At 44.9% G+C, this 19,155-nt stretch overlaps 1 protein-coding gene across 1 annotated transcript in view; it reads left to right on the plus strand.

Moving 5' to 3' along the window:
• The window catches only part of CARD10 (caspase recruitment domain family member 10), a 71,814-nt gene extending 55,904 nt beyond the window's left edge, over nucleotides 1-15,910 (plus strand). The window contains exons 13-22 of the mRNA XM_060245498.1: nucleotides 106-226; nucleotides 3,151-3,331; nucleotides 4,340-4,463; nucleotides 5,740-5,980; nucleotides 7,956-8,025; nucleotides 9,411-9,501; nucleotides 10,098-10,268; nucleotides 11,290-11,393; nucleotides 12,707-12,822; nucleotides 15,158-15,910. Of these exons, the coding sequence (XP_060101481.1) occupies nucleotides 106-226; nucleotides 3,151-3,331; nucleotides 4,340-4,463; nucleotides 5,740-5,980; nucleotides 7,956-8,025; nucleotides 9,411-9,501; nucleotides 10,098-10,268; nucleotides 11,290-11,393; nucleotides 12,707-12,822; nucleotides 15,158-15,365 (1,427 nt within the window). The 3' untranslated portion in view covers nucleotides 15,366-15,910. The remainder of the gene's footprint in view (nucleotides 1-105; nucleotides 227-3,150; nucleotides 3,332-4,339; nucleotides 4,464-5,739; nucleotides 5,981-7,955; nucleotides 8,026-9,410; nucleotides 9,502-10,097; nucleotides 10,269-11,289; nucleotides 11,394-12,706; nucleotides 12,823-15,157) is intronic.
• Nucleotides 15,911-19,155: the final 3,245 nt, after the last annotated feature.

The raw sequence follows: 19,155 nt of genomic DNA on the forward strand, positions 1-19,155 counted from the left end.
GTCTGAAACTCGCAAATGCTCTTGGGGTCAAAGGGGTGCTGAGCAGTCCCAAACTCTCAAAGGTTTTCTGCAACAGTGATGATCTTCATCCTTCTATCTGTTTAGGAAGCATTACAACAACTGTCTCATCCGCCAAATCACCCTCCTCTTCCATCAGTGCGCACGCCAGGACCAAGTCAGAAATTTGCTTGTCTAGCACATCTGACCAGCAAGAATTTGCTAGAAGGTTTGTGTTGGAGTTTACAAGTTGCATACATTTCAGTCATTATAGGGTTAACTGATACTGCTAGATGTTTTACTAAGCAGGATATCATATACTATTACTTGTAACCACTTAGAGACGAGATTAGTTTGCCGGGGAAAGTTTGTGGGAGCTGTTTATCCTAATTAAGTGACCTTTAACCTTTCTATTGGTCAGTTAACATCTTGGTTGCAGAAAATGCTTTGCTCTTGTTTGCATGTATTCACAAGTTTATGGCTGATCTTCCACTGTGTGGTCTGAGCCAGGAGAAGGAAAGGAGTAGCCATTAGTTACAGCTCTTTGTTTCAGCCATGTAGCAGTTAGGATGCAAGAGCTAGGATGTATTCTTTATTTCTTTCATCCAAAGTTCCCGTCCCTGTTTTTTTTCCAGTAAACTTATGTATTTCTTTATCACCTTAAGCATGATGTCTGGCTCCTGCCTTGCACTCAGCCTTTATTTAAAAGCAAAAATTCCAATAGCATGCTTGCCTCTTTCTCCCCCATTGAATCAAACATGTTGAATTAATAATGAGTCTCCTTTCCTTGGGTTATCCTTATAACACCCCTCTCAGGTAGCTTAGACTGTGCATGTGCAACTGGCCCTAGCTTATCCAGCTAGCCTCCATGGCAGAGTGGGGCTTTGAACCTGGGCCTCCCAAATCCTGGTCCAACACTAACCTTCTACTGGCCATCTGTACTTTCTGTGGGTAACTCTTTGAATTCAGGCATCCTGAATGGGGCTCCCACAATGAACTATCCTGTTACAAGGCTTTTTTTTTTTTAGCAGGAACTCCTTTGCATATAAGGCCACATACCACTGATGTAGCCAGTCCTCCTGGAGCTTACAGGGCTCTTAGTACAGGGCGTACTGTAAGCTCTTGGAGGATTGGCTACCTCAGGGGTGTGTGGCTTAATATGCAAAGGAGTTCCTGCCACCAAAAAAGCCCTGATCCTGTATATTGTGAGTGCTCTCTGCCGCATGATGTCAGTCACCAAGATTCCTCTCCCTCAGTGCTGCAATCTGCCACTGCTAGACTCTTACCCCCTCTTCACCTCTCCTTTCATAACCCCTGCCTGCATTGCAGCCTGTCATAATAAGTGGAACAAAAGCAGTTGCAATTGAGGGGGAGAGGGGGAAGAGAGAGTACCCAGAAGGTTGTGAAACGCTCTTTCTGGGACCAGAACTTGAGACAGAGTCTTCTGTTGTATGTACAAGTCCTGAATGCTAAAGAGAAGGCCAGACTAATATGGGTCTGAGCTGAGAGTCATTTTTCTACAGCAGTATCTTAGTGTCACTGTTGAGCTTGTTGCTCTGCAGAGCAAAGAAGTTACATGAAACCTGTCCAGCCCAGAAGGCTTGTATATGGGAAGAGGCAGGGATGGAGGTGGAGATCAGGGATCAGCAAATGAGGGGGAGGGGAGAGAGAGAGTGGCTGGCTGGCTGGCAACAGAAGTGTTAGCGAAGCATAGCTAGGGTGGTTCTGGGACTCTCTGTGGAAAATGTGGGCTCATGAGGAAGGGCAGTAGCAAGAAGCCTGGGCATTAGACACTCCCTCACACTTTGGACCTACAGTGGACCATCAAAAAACAAAGAAGTGGGCTCTAGATGAAATCAAGCGTGAACTCTCCCTAGAAGCTAAAATGACTAAACTGAAGCTATCATACTTTGGTCCACATTATGAGATGGAAAGGGTCACTAGAAAAGATGATAATGCTAGGAAAAATAGAAGGCGGCAGGAAAAGAGGAAGACCCAACATGAGATAGATGGACTCAGTCAAGGCCCTCAGTCTGCAAGACCTGAGCAAGGCTGTTAATGATAGGGCATTTTGGAGGACATTACTTCTTAGACTTGCCATACATTGGAAGTGACTTGATGGCACTTACCTCACACACACACCCCTCTAAGGACAGGGTAGCAACATGACCTCTATATTCTATCATTTCTGTTGCTAGGTGGGACACTGGGCTGGTTTTTATAAGGCAAAAAATATGCCTGTATGATTTTATGCTCCCCTGAAAAGTGGCTTCAGAGGGCTGGGGTAGGCTCAGGAGTAGAGTGAGGAGAAGTTGGCAGAAACTAGCCCCCTCTCTCCTTGTGTATACTTTTCCACAAATAGAGCAAGAGCTCACCCAATGGAAGGGAGATTTCTGCCAATTCCTCTACAAGCTGCAGCCTCTTGTGCTGTATTTTCACTGCATTTCTTTATTAAAACATTTATACTCTGCCTTTCTGTCGTGGTTCAAGGCTGGGTGTGCCACTCCGTTCCTGAGACTGTCCCACAGATTCTGCATGGGAAGAGATTCATTCCAGATCCTTTTTCTATTCCTGGCTCATAGAATCCAACCCATTGCAATGGTATGAACTTGCAAACAAGGCATTGGTGCTGGTGGTGAAGGTAGGCTGAAGGAGGCACCTCCTCTAGACTGGAGTCCTCTGAGGTAGCAAAGGAAGAGCCAGAATCTCATGAACTTGGCCCAGTGCATGGTGGGAATGTTGGCTGTTTACTCAGAACTGCAGAACACCTCCTGTAAATCAGACTAAGTTAGTAGCACAGCTGCCTTGGGCTTATATGGTAGCTGAGGCAGAAGAGGAAATTGGATTTATACCCTACCCTTCACTCAGAGTCTCAGAGTGGCTTACAATCTCCTTTCCTTTTCCCTCCCCACAACAGACACCCTGTGAGGTAGGTGGAGCTGAGAGAGCTCTGACAGAAACTGCTCTTGTGAGAACAGCTCTGAAAGAACTTGTGGCTGGCCAAAGGTCATACCAGTAGGTGCATGTGGAGGAGTGGGGAAATCAAACCCAGTTCTCCCAGATTGGTGTAGTGGTTAAGTGCGTGGTCACTAATCTGGCTCTCACAGAGAGACTGACGTTGAGAGTTTGCTGTTTCTTTTTGTTCCTCTTCAGATCTGTTGTGGTACAGTTGCCTAGTGCAGGTCAGCTGTGCACTCCAGTGCCTCAAAGCAGGGGACTCGCCGGGGATATCTCCATCCTTGGAGGAAACAGGACTGGGGTTTTTATTCAGTGGGTGAGGCCAGGTTCTGCAGCTGAGCGTTCAGGGCTTCGAGAGGGATGCCGGCTACTAGAGGTATGGATGAATGTGTGGGATATCAGTTAACACCTGTGCAGGAAGACTTGGGTGGGGGGAGATGATCATGTAATCATAAGCAAAGGGGTGGCTCCATTTTGTCTCCTGTGGTTTGCGAGGAGCTGTGGTTTGCGAGGAGCGCATCCTGTTTAAGATTGTTGATATGTAATACAGAATGACACCTAGTGGCTGAGAGGTACATTGCGGACTGTATCATTTAATATCATTTCTAAGATGAGTATCTTAAGTTGAAAGACTGAAACCCGTCCTGGGATAGGCTGGGGATTTGGGAAGGAGCTTATTGCTATGCCTTTTTTGTCCCTTCCAAGAATTCAGCTGTATAAATTTTAAAAAAAATTATAACACTGCTTAACATTTTCTATAGTTCTTGAATTGCATTATCTTAGTCATCTGTTCAACTTCCCTGTAAATTAGTTCCAGTATTATTGTCCCCATATTGTAGATAGGGCTGGGGGAGGGCTGAAACATAAGAACTTGCTATTTAATGAGTTCATAGCAAAGGCACAGTTTGAACGAGGGGCTTCCTGAGTTGTAGCTCACACCCTGGGCTGCTGTACTACATCAGCTCTCAATGCCACCTGTGAACCAAGTTGTTTACCCTCTCAGATTCTGAGCCCAGCTGGAACCCTTGCAGACAGTTAAACATAGGGATGCAGCTGATCATACAGAGTTCCTTCGATCCACCACTGAACAGAGGCCTGAGTCATATTTTGGCAGCTTCAGGAGGTATGACTGCGTTGAGGTGTCCCTAAACATCCCCAACACTCCTCCCTTAGAGAAGTCAGAGAACCGAGCAGCAGCCTATGTAAGATCTCTTATCACAGGGAATCTCTTAGCATACATGGATCAGCCTCATCTTGTACTGTTTATCAAGAGGTGAAGGTAGATCTTTATAAACCTGAAATGGCATGAATTTGAAATGAAATATTACGGGCCAAATGGTGACTGATCTCTGTATCTCCTTTCTTGTGTGTGTTTCTGTGGCAGCTTAGGGAGATGCAGCTAAATTGGCAGGTGTTCTCTCTGGAGAATTGTAGCCGGGAGGTAGCTTATCTGAGCCTGTTACACTGGGATGACCCATCTGCCCTCGTCTTTGTGCCTGATATGAAAGGTAAGTTGCTGTAGCCACATAACAGGGATGGGTGCAGCTTAATGCTGGAAAGTGTGCTTTGGTTTCAGAAGGTCCAAGATTCAACCCTTGGCATCTCCAGTGACAACATGTCTTGGGTAGATGCATTAGAAAAGACACATCTTCCTGGAAAATCCCAGTCAGTCAGAAGAAATAATATTTGGGGAGAAGAACCTCTTTCTCCAGGATAAGCTTTCTTTGTATATTAAAGTATATGTTGCTGTTATCCTCCATGCATCAGGGTAATCATATTTGGCTGTATTCTCTGTTCATCTGATTGCTGTAAAAATACTGATATATTTGACACAGAGTTCCACATCTTGGGTGAATCTCAGCTTTAACTTAGTAAAAATATAAGCAAACTGTTTAGTCCTTATGGCTGCAGGAGATAAGAATGTGCTCACTGAGAATAGTCTGTGGAAGACAGTCTTGTTCTATAGATTGTAGATTTCCAGTGTAATGCTCTTGTGTGGCTCCTAGTTACCCCTCCCCCTTCCATAGCTACCAGAACACATTATTTGAAATAGGCACACATGTATAGATATGAACACCATATATGCTACTTGGAAATATTGCCTGTTAACAAATTTTTGAGGGTTGCCTTCTAAGGAATGGATGGAGCTCCTCATCATCCCAAAACACCTGTCTGAAAGTGATCAGGTCAAGCCAAGAGTCACCACTGAACTTGGTCATGGTTGACAGCTCAGGGGAAGGGAAGGAAAGACTTCTGTCTTTGTGTTGCATGGAATTCCTTCCTTCCGCTGGTGCCAGGTGCAATACAGAAACGTAGAGCTGATGTTGCCTAAAACACACCTCACTTTTAACTGCTTCAGGGGATGATGGTCCTATCGAAGCAGTGGCCTGAGGAGCCCAATGCAGTCTTTATTAACTGTGTCATAACCTTGGAAATTTGGAATTCCAAGCAAAGAGAAAGCCATGGCATGAGCTTCCCCACTGTTTTCATTTTAGAGAGGGTAGTGTTGTCACATTCTATCGGATGGAGAAAGGTTGTACTCCAAACCTCCTTTTTGGGTTTTCAAGCCACGTGTTGCTAAGAAAGAGGCAGCTGTGGTGACATGACAGTAGCCATTTGTTAAGTTCCGCTTGCTTCCCTGATGTGGGAGGAAGATCTATGTGGTATCTGCAGAACCTCTGAAGCTCTTATTCCTGAGCCAGCTGTAGAGTTTGAGCACTGTTCATTTATGCAGATCTTGAATAGCCTCTTTCCCCACACTGTGCACCTTCTTCCCTTTGTCAGGATACCAGCCTCTCAAAGAGGCTCTGGATGCTGGGAAGGAGGTTCCGGGGGACTCATTCTATGTGCGCGTCAACCTGACCCTCCTGGACCTTGTGGATCCTTATGCCCTGTGTGTCAAGTGTCGAGAGATCCTTCACGTCACGGACACCTTGCACAAGGGTCGGCTGGAGTGGTACTGTGCCCGGGTAGACCCCTTCACCCTCCGAGACTTGGACAGGGGCACTGTGCCTAATTACAACAGGTAATGGGATAGAGGGGGTGTGCTTCTGGGGTATCAATTCCTCCTTCTTCTAGAAAGGAGAAAGCAGCTCTCTACCTTCTCTCTCTTCTGTCCTGGTTTGTTTGTTTGTTTTAAGTGAAAAGCAAAGCAGGTTAAAGGGAATGAGGTATGTTGATACCATAAGAATAAGTGTTAATGTAGCACCTGGATTCTGTAGAAGAAGGGATCTGGAATGGATCAGATTTTGGCTGCGTGGGATTGAAACACCCCTCCCCCCAATTCACATCTACCCTGCTCCGTTCCTTCTATTTGAGAAACTGAAACAGTTGGGCGCAGCAGGGCCCTTATCAAACAGTCTGCCCACTGAGTGTTGCTGAGGTCTAGTCTGCAGGCGTTGTTTTTTTGTAGAACCAACAAAGCCATATTTAAGAAGAGTTTTTAAAAAATGCTTCTTGTAATATTTATGTAATTTTATTGGATTAATTTTAGAGCTGGGTTTCAGAGTGCTAATTGAATTTTATTTGGTGCTGTGTTTTTACTGCATGACTGTTGAATTGTTAGTTGCCTTTTCTCCCCACAGAGAATGTTGGGTGTGCATTTCTAAATAAATGGATGGTAAACAATGCTGGGAGAAGAGTGGAGATGGAAGTTTGGGGCAGTGGGATGAAAGCACTGCAGTGCTACTGCAAGGGGCTGTTGAGAGTTGGAGAATTGGAGGGAGTTGTTGTCATGCAGGTGGGGTGTGTGTGTGTGTGCATGGAACTGAGATTCAGGAGACCTGAGTTCAAATTATTGCTCAGCCGGAAATATCCTTGGGTGTTTCTGGCCTAGTCAGAATTTTTCCACGGAGGCTACTTTGGAATAACTGAGTCGAGACTTGTGTAAAGCACTGCCTTTGAAGTGGAAATAGATAATGCAGAGAAACTGATCCCAAGATGAGGCTATGCTTCACGTGGGCAGACTTGATTCTGAAAGCTCCCATCAAGTTCTAATGAGCCAAATCGTGGCAAGGTTAGCTGGATTTGAGTCTGGCAGCACCTTAGACACCAACAAGATTTTTGGGGCATAAGCTTTCGAGAGTCAGCATTCCCTTTGTCAGATAGCTGATGATGGGAGTGTTGACTCTTGAAAGCTTTTATCTGCTTCATCAGATATTTCAAAAGTAAAGTACTGTTGATCTCAGGTGCTACTGGATTTGAATCCAGTACCCTCTGCCTTTTCTCTCTCCTGTCCTGGTTTGTTTTTTTCAAGTGAAAAGCAAAGCAGATTAAAGGCAAAAGATCAAAACCATCTCTTCTTGATGAAACTGGGATCGCAAGATGGCATGCTTCTATCACCTAGTTTCAATCCCTCACCTCTGCAGTTGAAACGATCCCCTGGTAGTTTATGTGGAAGACCCTGGAGAGCCACTGCCCTGTCAGAGTGGACAGTAGTGACCCAGACGGACCAGTGGGCTGATTTGGTATAAGACATATTTGTGTGTTCATGAGAAGGATTTCAAGAAAGTGCAATATGCAGCTATGTTTCTTTATGAAGGAAAGGAACTGAGATGAAGAATAATATCCCTTCTACAGCTGCCTAGCTGTTGTGAGGACGAGCAGCAGAGAAAATGCAATGGGCTTTGCTTGCTGAAAGAGCCAGGTGATTTTTAAAAATTCTGCTATACAAGTGCATCAGTGTGCTTCTCAAGACCAGATCCAGGTGGGTAGCCATGTTGGTCTGAAGCAATAAAACAAACTTAAACCCTAGTGGCACCTTGAAGACCAACGAAGTTTTATTCAAGATATGAGCTTTCATGTGCACGCACACTTCCTCAGAGACATGTGTTCTCAGATAAATGTGTGGGCACGTGAAAGCTTATACCTTGAATAAAATTTCAAGATGCCACTGGACCTAAGCTTTGTTTTACTTTTCAAGACTAGTTTGCTACACTTTGCTGCCTTTGTTTTGTTTTGGGTTTCTAATGAGGTGCTTACCATGGCTATCCTCCTTCCAGGGCTCTCCAGCTGCTGAAGCTACAGGAGAAAGGTCAGGGAGTGGCCCGACAGAAAGGCTACAGGACTAAGGTAAGCTGTCTAAGGGGAAAAGGAGGTGCTGGTGGTTCCTATGTGTGGTTTCAGTGAAGCAGCTGTTCCAATGCTGAGTTGAGTTTGCATGTGGTTGGGGGGGGGGGGTAGAAAGTGCTGTCAAGTTGCAGCCAACTTCTGGTGCCCCTATAGGGTTTTCAAGGCAAGAGATGAGCAGAGGTGCTGTGCTTGCCTCAGCATAGCAGCTCTGGAATTCCTTGGTGGTTTCCTATCCAAATACTAAACAGGCCATCCCTGTTTAGCTTCCGAGATCTGACAAGGTCAGATCAGCTTGGCCCAGCCAGGTCAGGGCTGGTTGTGCTCAGATTGGTGGATTTGTCCTTGCATTAGGATATTGACCAGGGCTCATTTTTGAATACTAAGACCCAGAAAATGCTTTTGGCCTTGCTCAGGTAGGTGTAATGGCACTGAACAAAGTCTTGACCTGGGTTCAGCCCTGGCACCTGCTCTCAGTGTTAAAGCTTCTCACTGCAGCCTATACAGGAGTAGAAAGAAGAGAACCCCTTTGAACATGTGCAAAGAAAGTACTTGAATCTCCCACGTCTGTTTGTAATCCATTTTACAGTTTGTGAAATATAAATATTTGAGATGAGTTTCTAGTTTCCTGACTAGATGATGAGTCTTGCTTTAGGACAAAAGCACCGATCTTAGCTTAGAGAGAAATTTGCATCCTTGCTTGGCCTGTGTTTCAAGCACAGAGCTGCCAGGAAGTCTTATTGTCTGACATTGCTCATTGTTGTCTTGGCTTTCAGTTGGTGGGATTTAGGGAATGGAAGTGCTGGATCGCTGCTTTGTGCCTCCCTCTAGGAATGTGGCTGGGCCAGGTCAGGGTACCTGTGCACCAGTAGAGTGGCAGCTGTTGCCAGTGTAGTGTAGTGGTTAAGAGTAGTAATGTCTAATCTGGAGAACAAGCTTGATTCCCCACTCCTCCACATGAAGCCAACCGGGTGACCTTTGACCAGTCACAGTTCTCTCAGGCCCACCTACCTCACAGGTTGTCTGTTGTGGAGAGAGGAAGCAAAGAAGATTGTAAACTGCTCTGAGACTCCAAGTGAAGGGTGGAGTATAAAACCAGCTCTCCTTCCTCTTCCTGCTGTGTGGTATTCTTTTAGGGAAGCTGTTCTCATATTGGGCATGCAAAGAAGCGCCTTACAGTGTTAAGGTGTTTCTCAAAGGAATTCAGAAATGCAGAAAGGGGGAGGTTTAATTGCTGATATGTCCCTCCTTGCTTTGGGAATTTCATCCCAAGGCAGAGTCTAAACTCCCCATAATAAACATGTATCTGTCATTTTGTGAGCCACTGAGTGATGTGTTCTTTGTTCATGCTCTCCTTCTCTCCCCCCTCCCATTTTTGTTCCTTTCAGCTAAGAAAACGAGCCTTGGGCCAACTCCGCCTGGCGAAATACAGACAGCAGGGGGGGCAGGGGAATGCCTTCCTGCAGGACCCTGGCTCAGGTGAATTGTGGCCCCTGCCTCTGCTGCACCTGCACAGGAAAGGAAAATGCATTTGTTGTTCCACATAACTCACCCCTATCATTCCATAGAAAGAACTCCTAAGAAATCCTTGAAATCCATGACAGGTCTTTCTCCCTTGGGGGGTCCTCTGTGTGCCTGGCAGTGGATATTCTGCATATTCATAACATTATGCTGGAAGCTGGGTCCAGATGAAGCATGCAGCATCTTGTGAATGAGAGAGTGAGATACTCCCTTCTCTTACCTGCATGGCTGTCAAGAAAAGCATGAGAACTTACATGGCAGTGTGCCTGTGCTGAAGGGGGAACTTGCATACAAAGTCTCCTAATGGAGTACATTAGAGTTAATCCTTAAGGTATTTCAGGACTCTCTGTCATTTGCAAAGCACAAGGAGCCAGAAGAGATTAGAATAAAGCTTTCAATGAAGAGCCACATAGAGCATCTTGCCTTTCCCTTATGGTTACTATAGATAATGCAGTCACTAAATGCATGGGACTGGCCCCTGTACTCAGTCTGGCAGCTACACTTCCACCTCTCTTGCTCACCTACAGGCATCTTTTATTGCTTTTTATATGCAGATGGAATTTTGAAACCCTATAGTCCAGTACACCCTCTGGTGGTTCAGACACATCGTCCTGTGGTGTTTTCACCTGACTTCTTAGCACCCTGGCTCATTAGGAACTTGCTGGACGTCCCTTCCTCTCTTCAGGACTTCTACTCGTACCCAGCAGGTAAACCCAAGAAGCTGAGTGATAGGGTTGACAGCTCCAGGTTGGGAAATACCTGGAGATTTGGGGTGGGGATGGGGAGGAGAGGGACCTCAGCAGGGTATAACACCATAGAGTCCATCCTGCAAATCAGCCACATTATCTAGGGGAACTGATATTGGTTGTCAAGTGATCAGTTATAATCGTGGGAGATTTCTAAGTGCCACCTGGAGGTTGGCAACCCCACTAACTTGATGGAGGCCATTTGTAGTGTTGGAGTCAGAAGCAGAACCAAGGCTTCTTCCCATGCTCAGATCTGGACTTTGAGTTTCAAGACTGCCCTTGTAATTGGCCTTCATAGCTTTCTCTACCCAGTCATCATTAATCCCTTTTAACAGGGGGTGTACATGGTTCTCTCTGTCTCCCTCTTTTGTAAACAGGCATCTTCTGCTTTTGGGGAACAGGCATATGTTTCTTCACGGTGAATGGCTGGGACCCCTGAACAGCAATGGTGTTCCGTTAGTAGATCTCTTAGAAAACTAGTAGGGACAGTGATGCTAAAGTCTTAGAAACCAAAGGAAGTCTAGGAGCTATTGTCCTGTATCCAAGCACTTTCTAAAGACTTATGTTTCCCTAGAGCGGCAGTAGTTTCTCCCTTCCTACTTGGCCTTGTAACCTGTTCCTGAGGGATCTGCTGTATCCCAGGAACTAAATTTCAGGGTGGTCTTAAGGGCTGCAGCCTAAAGGGGACATTGTTGTCTTCTCTGCAAAAAATATCAGAATTGCTTTTTTGATACAGGCCTTTTCCTTTCCTTCCCTTCCAAAAGACAAATACTGCAAAATTTTTTGAGAAGGATATAAAGTTGTAAGTAGCATAATTTAGGCTGCAAGCTCATGTATGTTTGGAATGTTCCACTGAATTCATTGGAACATAATTCTGCATAGGATTGGTTTGAGCATACTATTAGGAAGATTCTGTTGTATTCAAACCAGCCTTATTGGCATGTATTCTCCACATATCTACAGATTTGTTTTAACAAATTTCTCTTCACATACAACCTAGCTGAAGAACGACTCTCTTCTGCCTCCAAACATAATACTTATGGGATTTCTCAAAGCCAGAGAGATTGTGGGAGGATCCAAGCCATCCAGGAGGCTATTGGAAAGGTAAAAAATAGAGCACAGCTGGAAGGTGTGGAGGCAGAGCTCTAGGAATTGTTTCTTTAAGTACATTTTACAATAGGGTCCCAGGCAATATAAATTCTCCTTCTGTTGTAAATGCTACCCAGGTGACTCTTTGTGAAAAGAACATCTGTGCTATTCCAGTTCCCCAAGAGTGTGGAGTATGGAGTTTAACAGCCACACTTCCAGAAGTGGGAAATGTAACAAGGAGCGGAATGGCCACACTGTCTAATTCTTGTTAGATTTCACACTCCCTCTTCCTTGATAGATTTCAAATCTTGGATTAACAAGGCATGAGGGAAGAAGTCATGAATTTACTGTGACACGAAGAGGAATGGAACCCAGAAGGGGACCTGGACTTGGATCTCTTTTAATCAAACTCTGATGGATCAGGCGAAAGAAATAGAAAATGAAGACTACCAGTGGGTTAAAAATTGTCAACTTTCTGTGTCAGGTCTCTTGTTCCTCTAGCAGCTGTCTGGCAAGTAGAAATTCAGCTGCTGAAGCCTTTTTTCCTCAGCATATGATGGGGAAAACTTCAATTGCTGACTTTCCTGCTGTGGTATAGCTGCAAAAAAGGTAGGCAAGTTCAGGAAAGAGCACTACTGAATGAAAACTTAGAAAATGGAATGCTGTTGAGTACTAGGCATAAGAACAGAAGAAAAACCTGACTGGGTCATGCTTGCCATCTGTTCTGGCATCCTGTTTACCACAATGGCCAACTAGATGCACCTCATAAGATGTAGAAGTAGGGCACAGATGCCAAGTCTCCCCCCTGTTTTCACCCCCATCAACTGTTATTCAGAGATACACTGCCTCTGAATATAGAGGTTCCATTTATCCATTGTGGATCATAGCCTGTCCTGCATGCATTTTCAGAGACCCAATTAACTCCTTTGGTTACAGTTGTGGAATAGCAAATTGGACACAGTGTATGTACAAAACCACTTCCTCACTTATTTTATCTTCCCATGAAGAAGGAACTTTCCCAGGGCAAAATTAGGGTGAGTAATGCAGGTCTTTGTGGTGAAGCTACCATTGCACACCCAAAAGACAGAGTACTCTGGCAGATCTCCTTATCCTGGACATATTGGACTCCCACTCAGTTATATATCAGGTGACCCTGCCCTTCAATTCTGTTTTCCTCTTAAGTTTGGTAGTAAATCCCATCTTTTAATGGAATTACTATTGGAAAAGCAATAATATTTCACAGTATAGGGTTTGATTTAATGTAACTTGTCAGGGACAGGTTATTTCTTTTCCATTTAAATCGGTAAATCTGTTGGATTTCCTTGCAGAATAAACATTGCCTGCTAGAGCTGAAGGTCCAGATGGTGAGGGATCTAATTAAAAGTGAAATATATCCCATTGTTATCCATGTTGAGGTCACTGCGAAGAATATCAGGGGAGTCAGGTAAGAAAAGCCCCTTCCCAGAATTGACAGAAGTTATTTTGTGGACGGGGGAAGCTAGTCGCTGCATGAGAATAAGACAGGAGCAGTCACTGAAAAGGGAGGCTTTGCCTTTACAGAGTAAATTGTGTGAGCTTTCAGGGCTTTGCTTCTCTTTGCTGACTTTGCATTGGTGCTGGTTTTAGGGGAGGAAAGCCCACTGCATAATGTAGCGTCATAATGTAGATGGAAGCCATTGACCCAATGCAAAGTAATTATTATTTCATTGCTACCTAAGCCAGCCTTCTTTCCAAAAGGGAACTCAAGGCAACTTACAAATGAACCTCTTATCTAGGCACTGACTAGACACAGGCAGACCCTTCTTAACTTGGGCAGGCTTGTTGAGTTGTACACCTTCCAACCCCTGGGATCCCAAGTAATAGAACTTGACTTATTGTCCCAGGATGCCTCCATCCCTTAAGCTTTGATATCTATCCTGTAAACCTGCAAATGGGGCTCATCTTTTTAAAAATACTTTTTTTACCCTGCCTGGTTGACAGGTTAATTATAAATTGATATTATTATTTATGGGTCAGTCCACATATGTCAGCCAGGAGCTTATATTCTGCACATAATCCTTTCCATGGAGAAGATCACTCTGAATGGGCAGGTCAGGGTTGCAAGCTGTCTCTACCTTCATGAGCCATTTCTGTGATTGTGGAGGCTGGAAGAGAAATACTGTGATTATGGAAATAGAGACCACCATGGACAGCAGCTGTCTAACAGTGCTCAAGGGTAGTAATTTCCCTGTTTATGCTCTTCCACGTGGCATATTCTGTGTGTGTGGAGCAGAAAAAATAAGGGGGGTGGGAACTCTGTCCATGTTGTTTCCATGTGGGGAAATGTCTTGGGGAGGAAGGCTGTGGTGGTGTTCCAAGTCCATTTGGGAACTCCTTTACTTTTAAAAGCCTTTCTGCGCAGCTGTTGTTTGGCTGTGAGGAACCTGAATTGGGTGTGGGAATCAGAGCTGGAAGTGACCTCCAGGGTCATCTAGTCTAACCCCCTGCACAATGCAGGAAATACAAAAGAAAAACAGCACACACCCCAGTGACCCCTGTTCCATGCCAGAAGATGGTAAAAAGCCTCCAGGATCCCTGGCCAAGCTGGGATGGAGAAAATTGCTGCCTGACCCCAAAGTGGCAAACAGTGTTTCATTGGGCCTACAAGAAAGGGCCATGAGAACTAAGTACTGATATAACCCTTCCTGCCCTCCTCCTCATGATCTGCCTAAGTTCACAAAATCAGCATTGCTGTCAGATGGCCACCTAGTCTCTGTCTGAAAACCTCCAAAGAAGAAGAGCCCATCACCACCCAAGGAATTCTGTTCCACTGAGGAACCACTCTGTCAGGAAGTTCTGCCTAATGTTTAGCTGAAAATTCTTTTGATTTAATTTCAACCCACTGGTTCTGGTCTGACTTTCTGGGGCAACAGAAAACACACCATTCTTTATATGATAGCCCTTCAAGTACTTGAAGGTGGTTATTGTATCACCTCTCAGTTGTCTACTCTCCAGCTCCTTTAACCTTTCCTCATAGGACTTGGTCTCCAGACCCCTCACCATCATTGTTGCCCTCTTTGTTGCAAATACTACTGTTGAGACAAGTATCTCCCATCCTATAATTATGCATTTGATTTCCCCTACCTAAACACAGAATTTTTGAAATTCATTTTATTTGTTTTAGTCCAGTTTTCCAGCTTGTAAAGATCACCATGACCCAAGTCTTTAAAAACCCGAATGTGTAGTTTGACCCTCAGTGGAGAATTCAATGTTTTCTAGGGAACAGTCTTGTACTTCAAGCAGTGGACAGTGTTGACCATTCGGCCCATTGTGCACAAATGAACTGTAGCCCCGGAATTACTTGCAGTGTCTAAAGATGTCATGGTAGATGTACAGGGATTCCTTTTGCAGGCAGCATGATGTAGAAAGCATTTGAAAACCACTGTATGAGGAGGTGTATGCCACAGACCCTCAGGCTTTGCCCAGGTCAACTGGCTTTTATAGTGTCCGCCCTCAGCTGTTAAGCATTTAAGGCACTTCAGCTGAAACCTTGAACTAAAATATTTTTTCTGGCAACATGGGTATAATGCTGCAATTTGTAACATTCCACTAGTGCAGCGGTTGGTGCCGGCTCTAGCTCGAGCATCTGTTTGGCAGCACCTCCATTCTCGGGATCAGACCATTAGACTTCAACATGCTTAAACTAACATGCTTGACTTAGCCCATCTCTGCCTATGCATTATTCATAGAATCTGGAAGAATATACTTATGGTGCATTTTTCTTCCGTGCTTCTTTCCAGGAGCTTGCTAGGGAAGTCAGGGCTGCGTGATTCTGAGGTGCTGAAGCAGTGCCAAAGAGCCGAGCAGACCCTCCACAGCCTTCCCTGTTCGTGGACCTGGGTGGATTCTCAGTCCTGGAGCAGTGCAGGGGAGCTGGCGAAGGTGCTGAAGGCTTGCATCTTCCAGGAACAGACCAGGATCGTATGGGTTGAAGACAATGAAATGTGACCGGCACTAATGTGGAGAAACTAGTGTCCTCTATGAGGCACGTACAACCAGAATAAATGCACATTGCCTCTGCAGGGCAGGGGCTTGGACTCTGTGGCCCGCTGGAGTTCTTCTACACATCCTGTGCTCTTGCCTCATGGGATATGTAGGTGTTCTAGCCTTTCCTTCCCATGGCCTGATCAACAGGAGAAACCTCTGTGGAAATCAGCCCTCTGTGTGGTTGCCTCCTCATTTGTCTGAACTGATTGACTAATTCCTCAGCCTTTATCCTAGTCTACCAGGCTGGCCTGCCTTCCTCCCCCATACCCTCACTGGGTCCCTTGTCTCTCCCTCCATCCACATCCCAGTGGCAGGGGGAATGGATGTGTTCACATTCACACACACACACAGGCACACGGACAGTCCCTTTAGCCAAAGCGACTTAAAGTGGGCTTCTGAGACATCCTTGTCACAGACTTTATTGCATGTAAATTATTAATGAATAGGGTTTTTTTAATGGAAGACCTGCATATAAAAGAGAATTAAATAGTATTTGTAATGGAAAAGAACAACTGGCTGTTTCTTCCAGCATTTTTGGAGGTGGGGATGGGAATCATCCAGTTCAGTCTTCTATCTAGCTTTTCATCTTTCTGGTGCCCCTTTCTGTGTCTCACCTAGGCTTGCCAATCCCCAGGTGGGACAGGGGAATAAACAGCAGGAAGCTTCCATGAAAACCAGCCTTCAAACAAAAACAAAATTTACAAATTGTATAAACAATAAATACAGTATGTTCTCAAATAGACAACTCCATCAAGAAATATTGCACATATCAAGAAATATTGGACCGTTTGACATCATCTTTTACTTCACCTGGGTTTCCTTGATGTTGTTTGGCATTAATTTGCTGGAAGAAAATAGGACTGGTTTCCGGTTAACACGTTCCGTGCTTTGTATTAAGGACTGATGGAATTGTCTATTTGAGAACATATTGTATTTATTGTTTATACAATTTGTAAATTTTGTTTTTGTTTGAAGGCTGATTTTCACGGACGCTTCCTGCTGTTGATTCCCCTGTCCCTCTTTTGCCGTGATTCTCTGTTTTTGTTGCACAATCCCCAGGTGGGGGCAGGGGATCCCCCGGTTTGAAGGCCCTCCCCCTGCTTCAGGGTCATCAGAAAGCAGGGGAGGGGGAGGGAAATGTCTGCTGGGCCCTCTGTTATTCCCTATGGAGACCAATTCCCATAAGGTATAATGGAGAATTGATCTGTGGGTATCTGGGGCTCTGAGGGGGCTGTTTTTTTGAGGTAGAGACACCAGATTTTCAGCATAACATCCAGTGGCTCTCCCCAAAATACCCTCCAAGTTTCAAAAGGACTGGACTAGAAGGTCCAGTTCTATGAGCCTTGAAAGAAGGTGACCCTATCCTTCATTATTTCCTATGAAGGGAAGAAATTTTAAAAGTGCGTGGTCCCTTTAATTGTGATGGCCAGCACTCCCTTTGGAGTTCAATCATGCTTGTCACAACCTTGCTCCTCGTTCCACCCTCAAAGTCTCCTGGCTCCACCCCCAAAGGTCCCCAAATATTTTTTGAATTGGACTTGGCAACCCTAGTCTCACCCTAGCAAAAGCATACGCTGGAGGTCCCCGGTGTGGTGCCTGTGAGTGCCATGGCTCCTGCTGACACCTTTTTGTGGCACCTGCCAAGTGTTTAGGAAGTGGGTGGAGCCAGGTAGGGAATTTACCAGCAAGGTTTCTGATTGAGTATCAAAGACAAATGGGATGTGCAGATTTTTTAAAATGTTGGTTTTGTAGCAGCTGCCACCACAACTCAAGGATCTATACTGTGTGACTGAAGTTAGGATCAGCTAGACTTCCCTTTCTCCAAGACTGAAGCAAACTTGCTTAACAGATCATATAAGTAAGCCAGCACACTGATAGTTGCTACAGTAGAGGCCAGCTTGCAGATCATTTTTTCCAGGAGTCTTCCCTTCCTGGCACCCAGCTCAGCCAGATCTTGCAAAGCAGTAGTTAGGGTGTTGCAGCAAGGTAAAACAACCTTTCCCTTTCTTAATTTTGCTCTCTCTTTTTCACACTCTCTTTTCACCTAATTTTTCCATGTCCCCCCACACCTCTATTTTATAACTTCTTGGCCTCAAGACCTCATCCCTATTCTGCTTAGTCAGTGACAGAATGTATTTAAGAGTAGTATAGTAGTAAAGCTTCGTTAATATTATGAACAGAAGGAAAGGGGGTTGCTGGGCACTGTACTGTGCTGGTGGTGTTGGGCTTGCAAAAATGCTCCCCCATCAGTTTCTATTGTAGAGATTTTCTGGTTTGACATTAATTCCTTGGAAGCAATGGAGGATGGGGCACCTTTGGCGGAGGGTGGTGGTGTGTTTCTTAATATCTAGTCTGGTGATGCTTTGGCTAGTGTTAATAAAAGTTTGGGGGTCATTATTAGTCAGCTGTAACTTGACAGCAAAAAAAAGAAATAGAGGGGGCATGTGTTAAATAGGCTAGGTATACCACTGCCCAGAACAGTCACCTGAAGACCAGCTATCAGGTTGTCTGCTCAGCAGAGTGACTATGCATCCTCTGCAGATGAAGAAATTCAGTCCTTTGTTCTCTGACTTGCCCCTTCCTCTTGGACCTTATGAAGAAGATTAAGTGAGAATGAGAGCTGGCCAGCAGAAATGGAACATCCAAGCTGGCTTGTGGCAGACAGCTGGGCTTTTGTCTTGCCTTCTGTGTAGCCCTCTGGAAAGGGTATAAGCTTCAGAAGCAGTCAACTCACGAAGCTAACCTTCTGTTGATTATAGGGACCTGATGCCTCTCACGGGATGCTGAATGTATTTGGCAAAGGAACCTATCATGGGCTGGAGAGCCATGGATAGTTTGCGGATATTAATGTCATTTTATAAGAGTGAGATATGCAAATAGTAATAGGAATTGGAATACATTCTGTCTTGGCATACAAGTCTTCCTGCCAACTGTGGTGATGGAAAGCCAAGGTGGTGTTGACCCTCAAATGAGCCAGTATGCTAAATGGCTTTAAATGGAAGTCCTGTGCCAGACCTCCATGGTGTGTAGATTAAGCAGATTGCAAGTGGGAGCTCTTCTGCTGCTCCCATTTAGCAATGTTTGGGGGGCCTCTGATTTTGTCCAAGCCTCATGCACTGCAAGATGTGATTTGGGGCAAGTGAACAGGAGCCATAGATTTTGCTCCTGTCACCTTGGCACTCTTTCCAGGAAGTGGGAGAACAAGACCTTCCTAGGTATGGAAAATAGTGTGGCTTTTTAAATTGACCCAAAGAACAAAACCCTTAAAATGGCCTACTAAGAATACAGGATACCCAGGAAAGCATGGAGAATTGAGAGTACTTAGGAACTGATTAAGGGAGGGGGTAAGGGGGACAGTAGAACATTCAAGCCCTTGAGGGTTTATAGCAGGGGTGGCCAAACTTGCTTAACATAAGACCCACATAGAATAAACATCAGATGTTTGAGAGCCACAAGACATCAATGTCAGATTTTTGAAGGAAGGAAAATATATGGGGAGGTAGAGGTGGAAAAAGGCAACTTGAAATGCATTCTCCAGGCCTCTGGCTGGCTTGGCTTGGAGAAGTGATTTAAAGAGATAAATATCTTCTCTAAGCTAGCTGATGGGGTAGTGGGGGTTCTGAGAGCCACATGATATGTGTGAAAGAGCCACATGCGACTCCTGAGCCACAGTTTAGTCACTCCTGTGGTTTATAGAATTCCAGAGGAGTCATGACCTGGATAGCTTATGCTAAAACTGATTTTGTCAGTT

This window comes from Heteronotia binoei, chromosome 8, assembly GCF_032191835.1.
Source record: "Heteronotia binoei isolate CCM8104 ecotype False Entrance Well chromosome 8, APGP_CSIRO_Hbin_v1, whole genome shotgun sequence".
NCBI classification, from domain to species: Eukaryota; Metazoa; Chordata; class Lepidosauria; order Squamata; family Gekkonidae; genus Heteronotia; species Heteronotia binoei.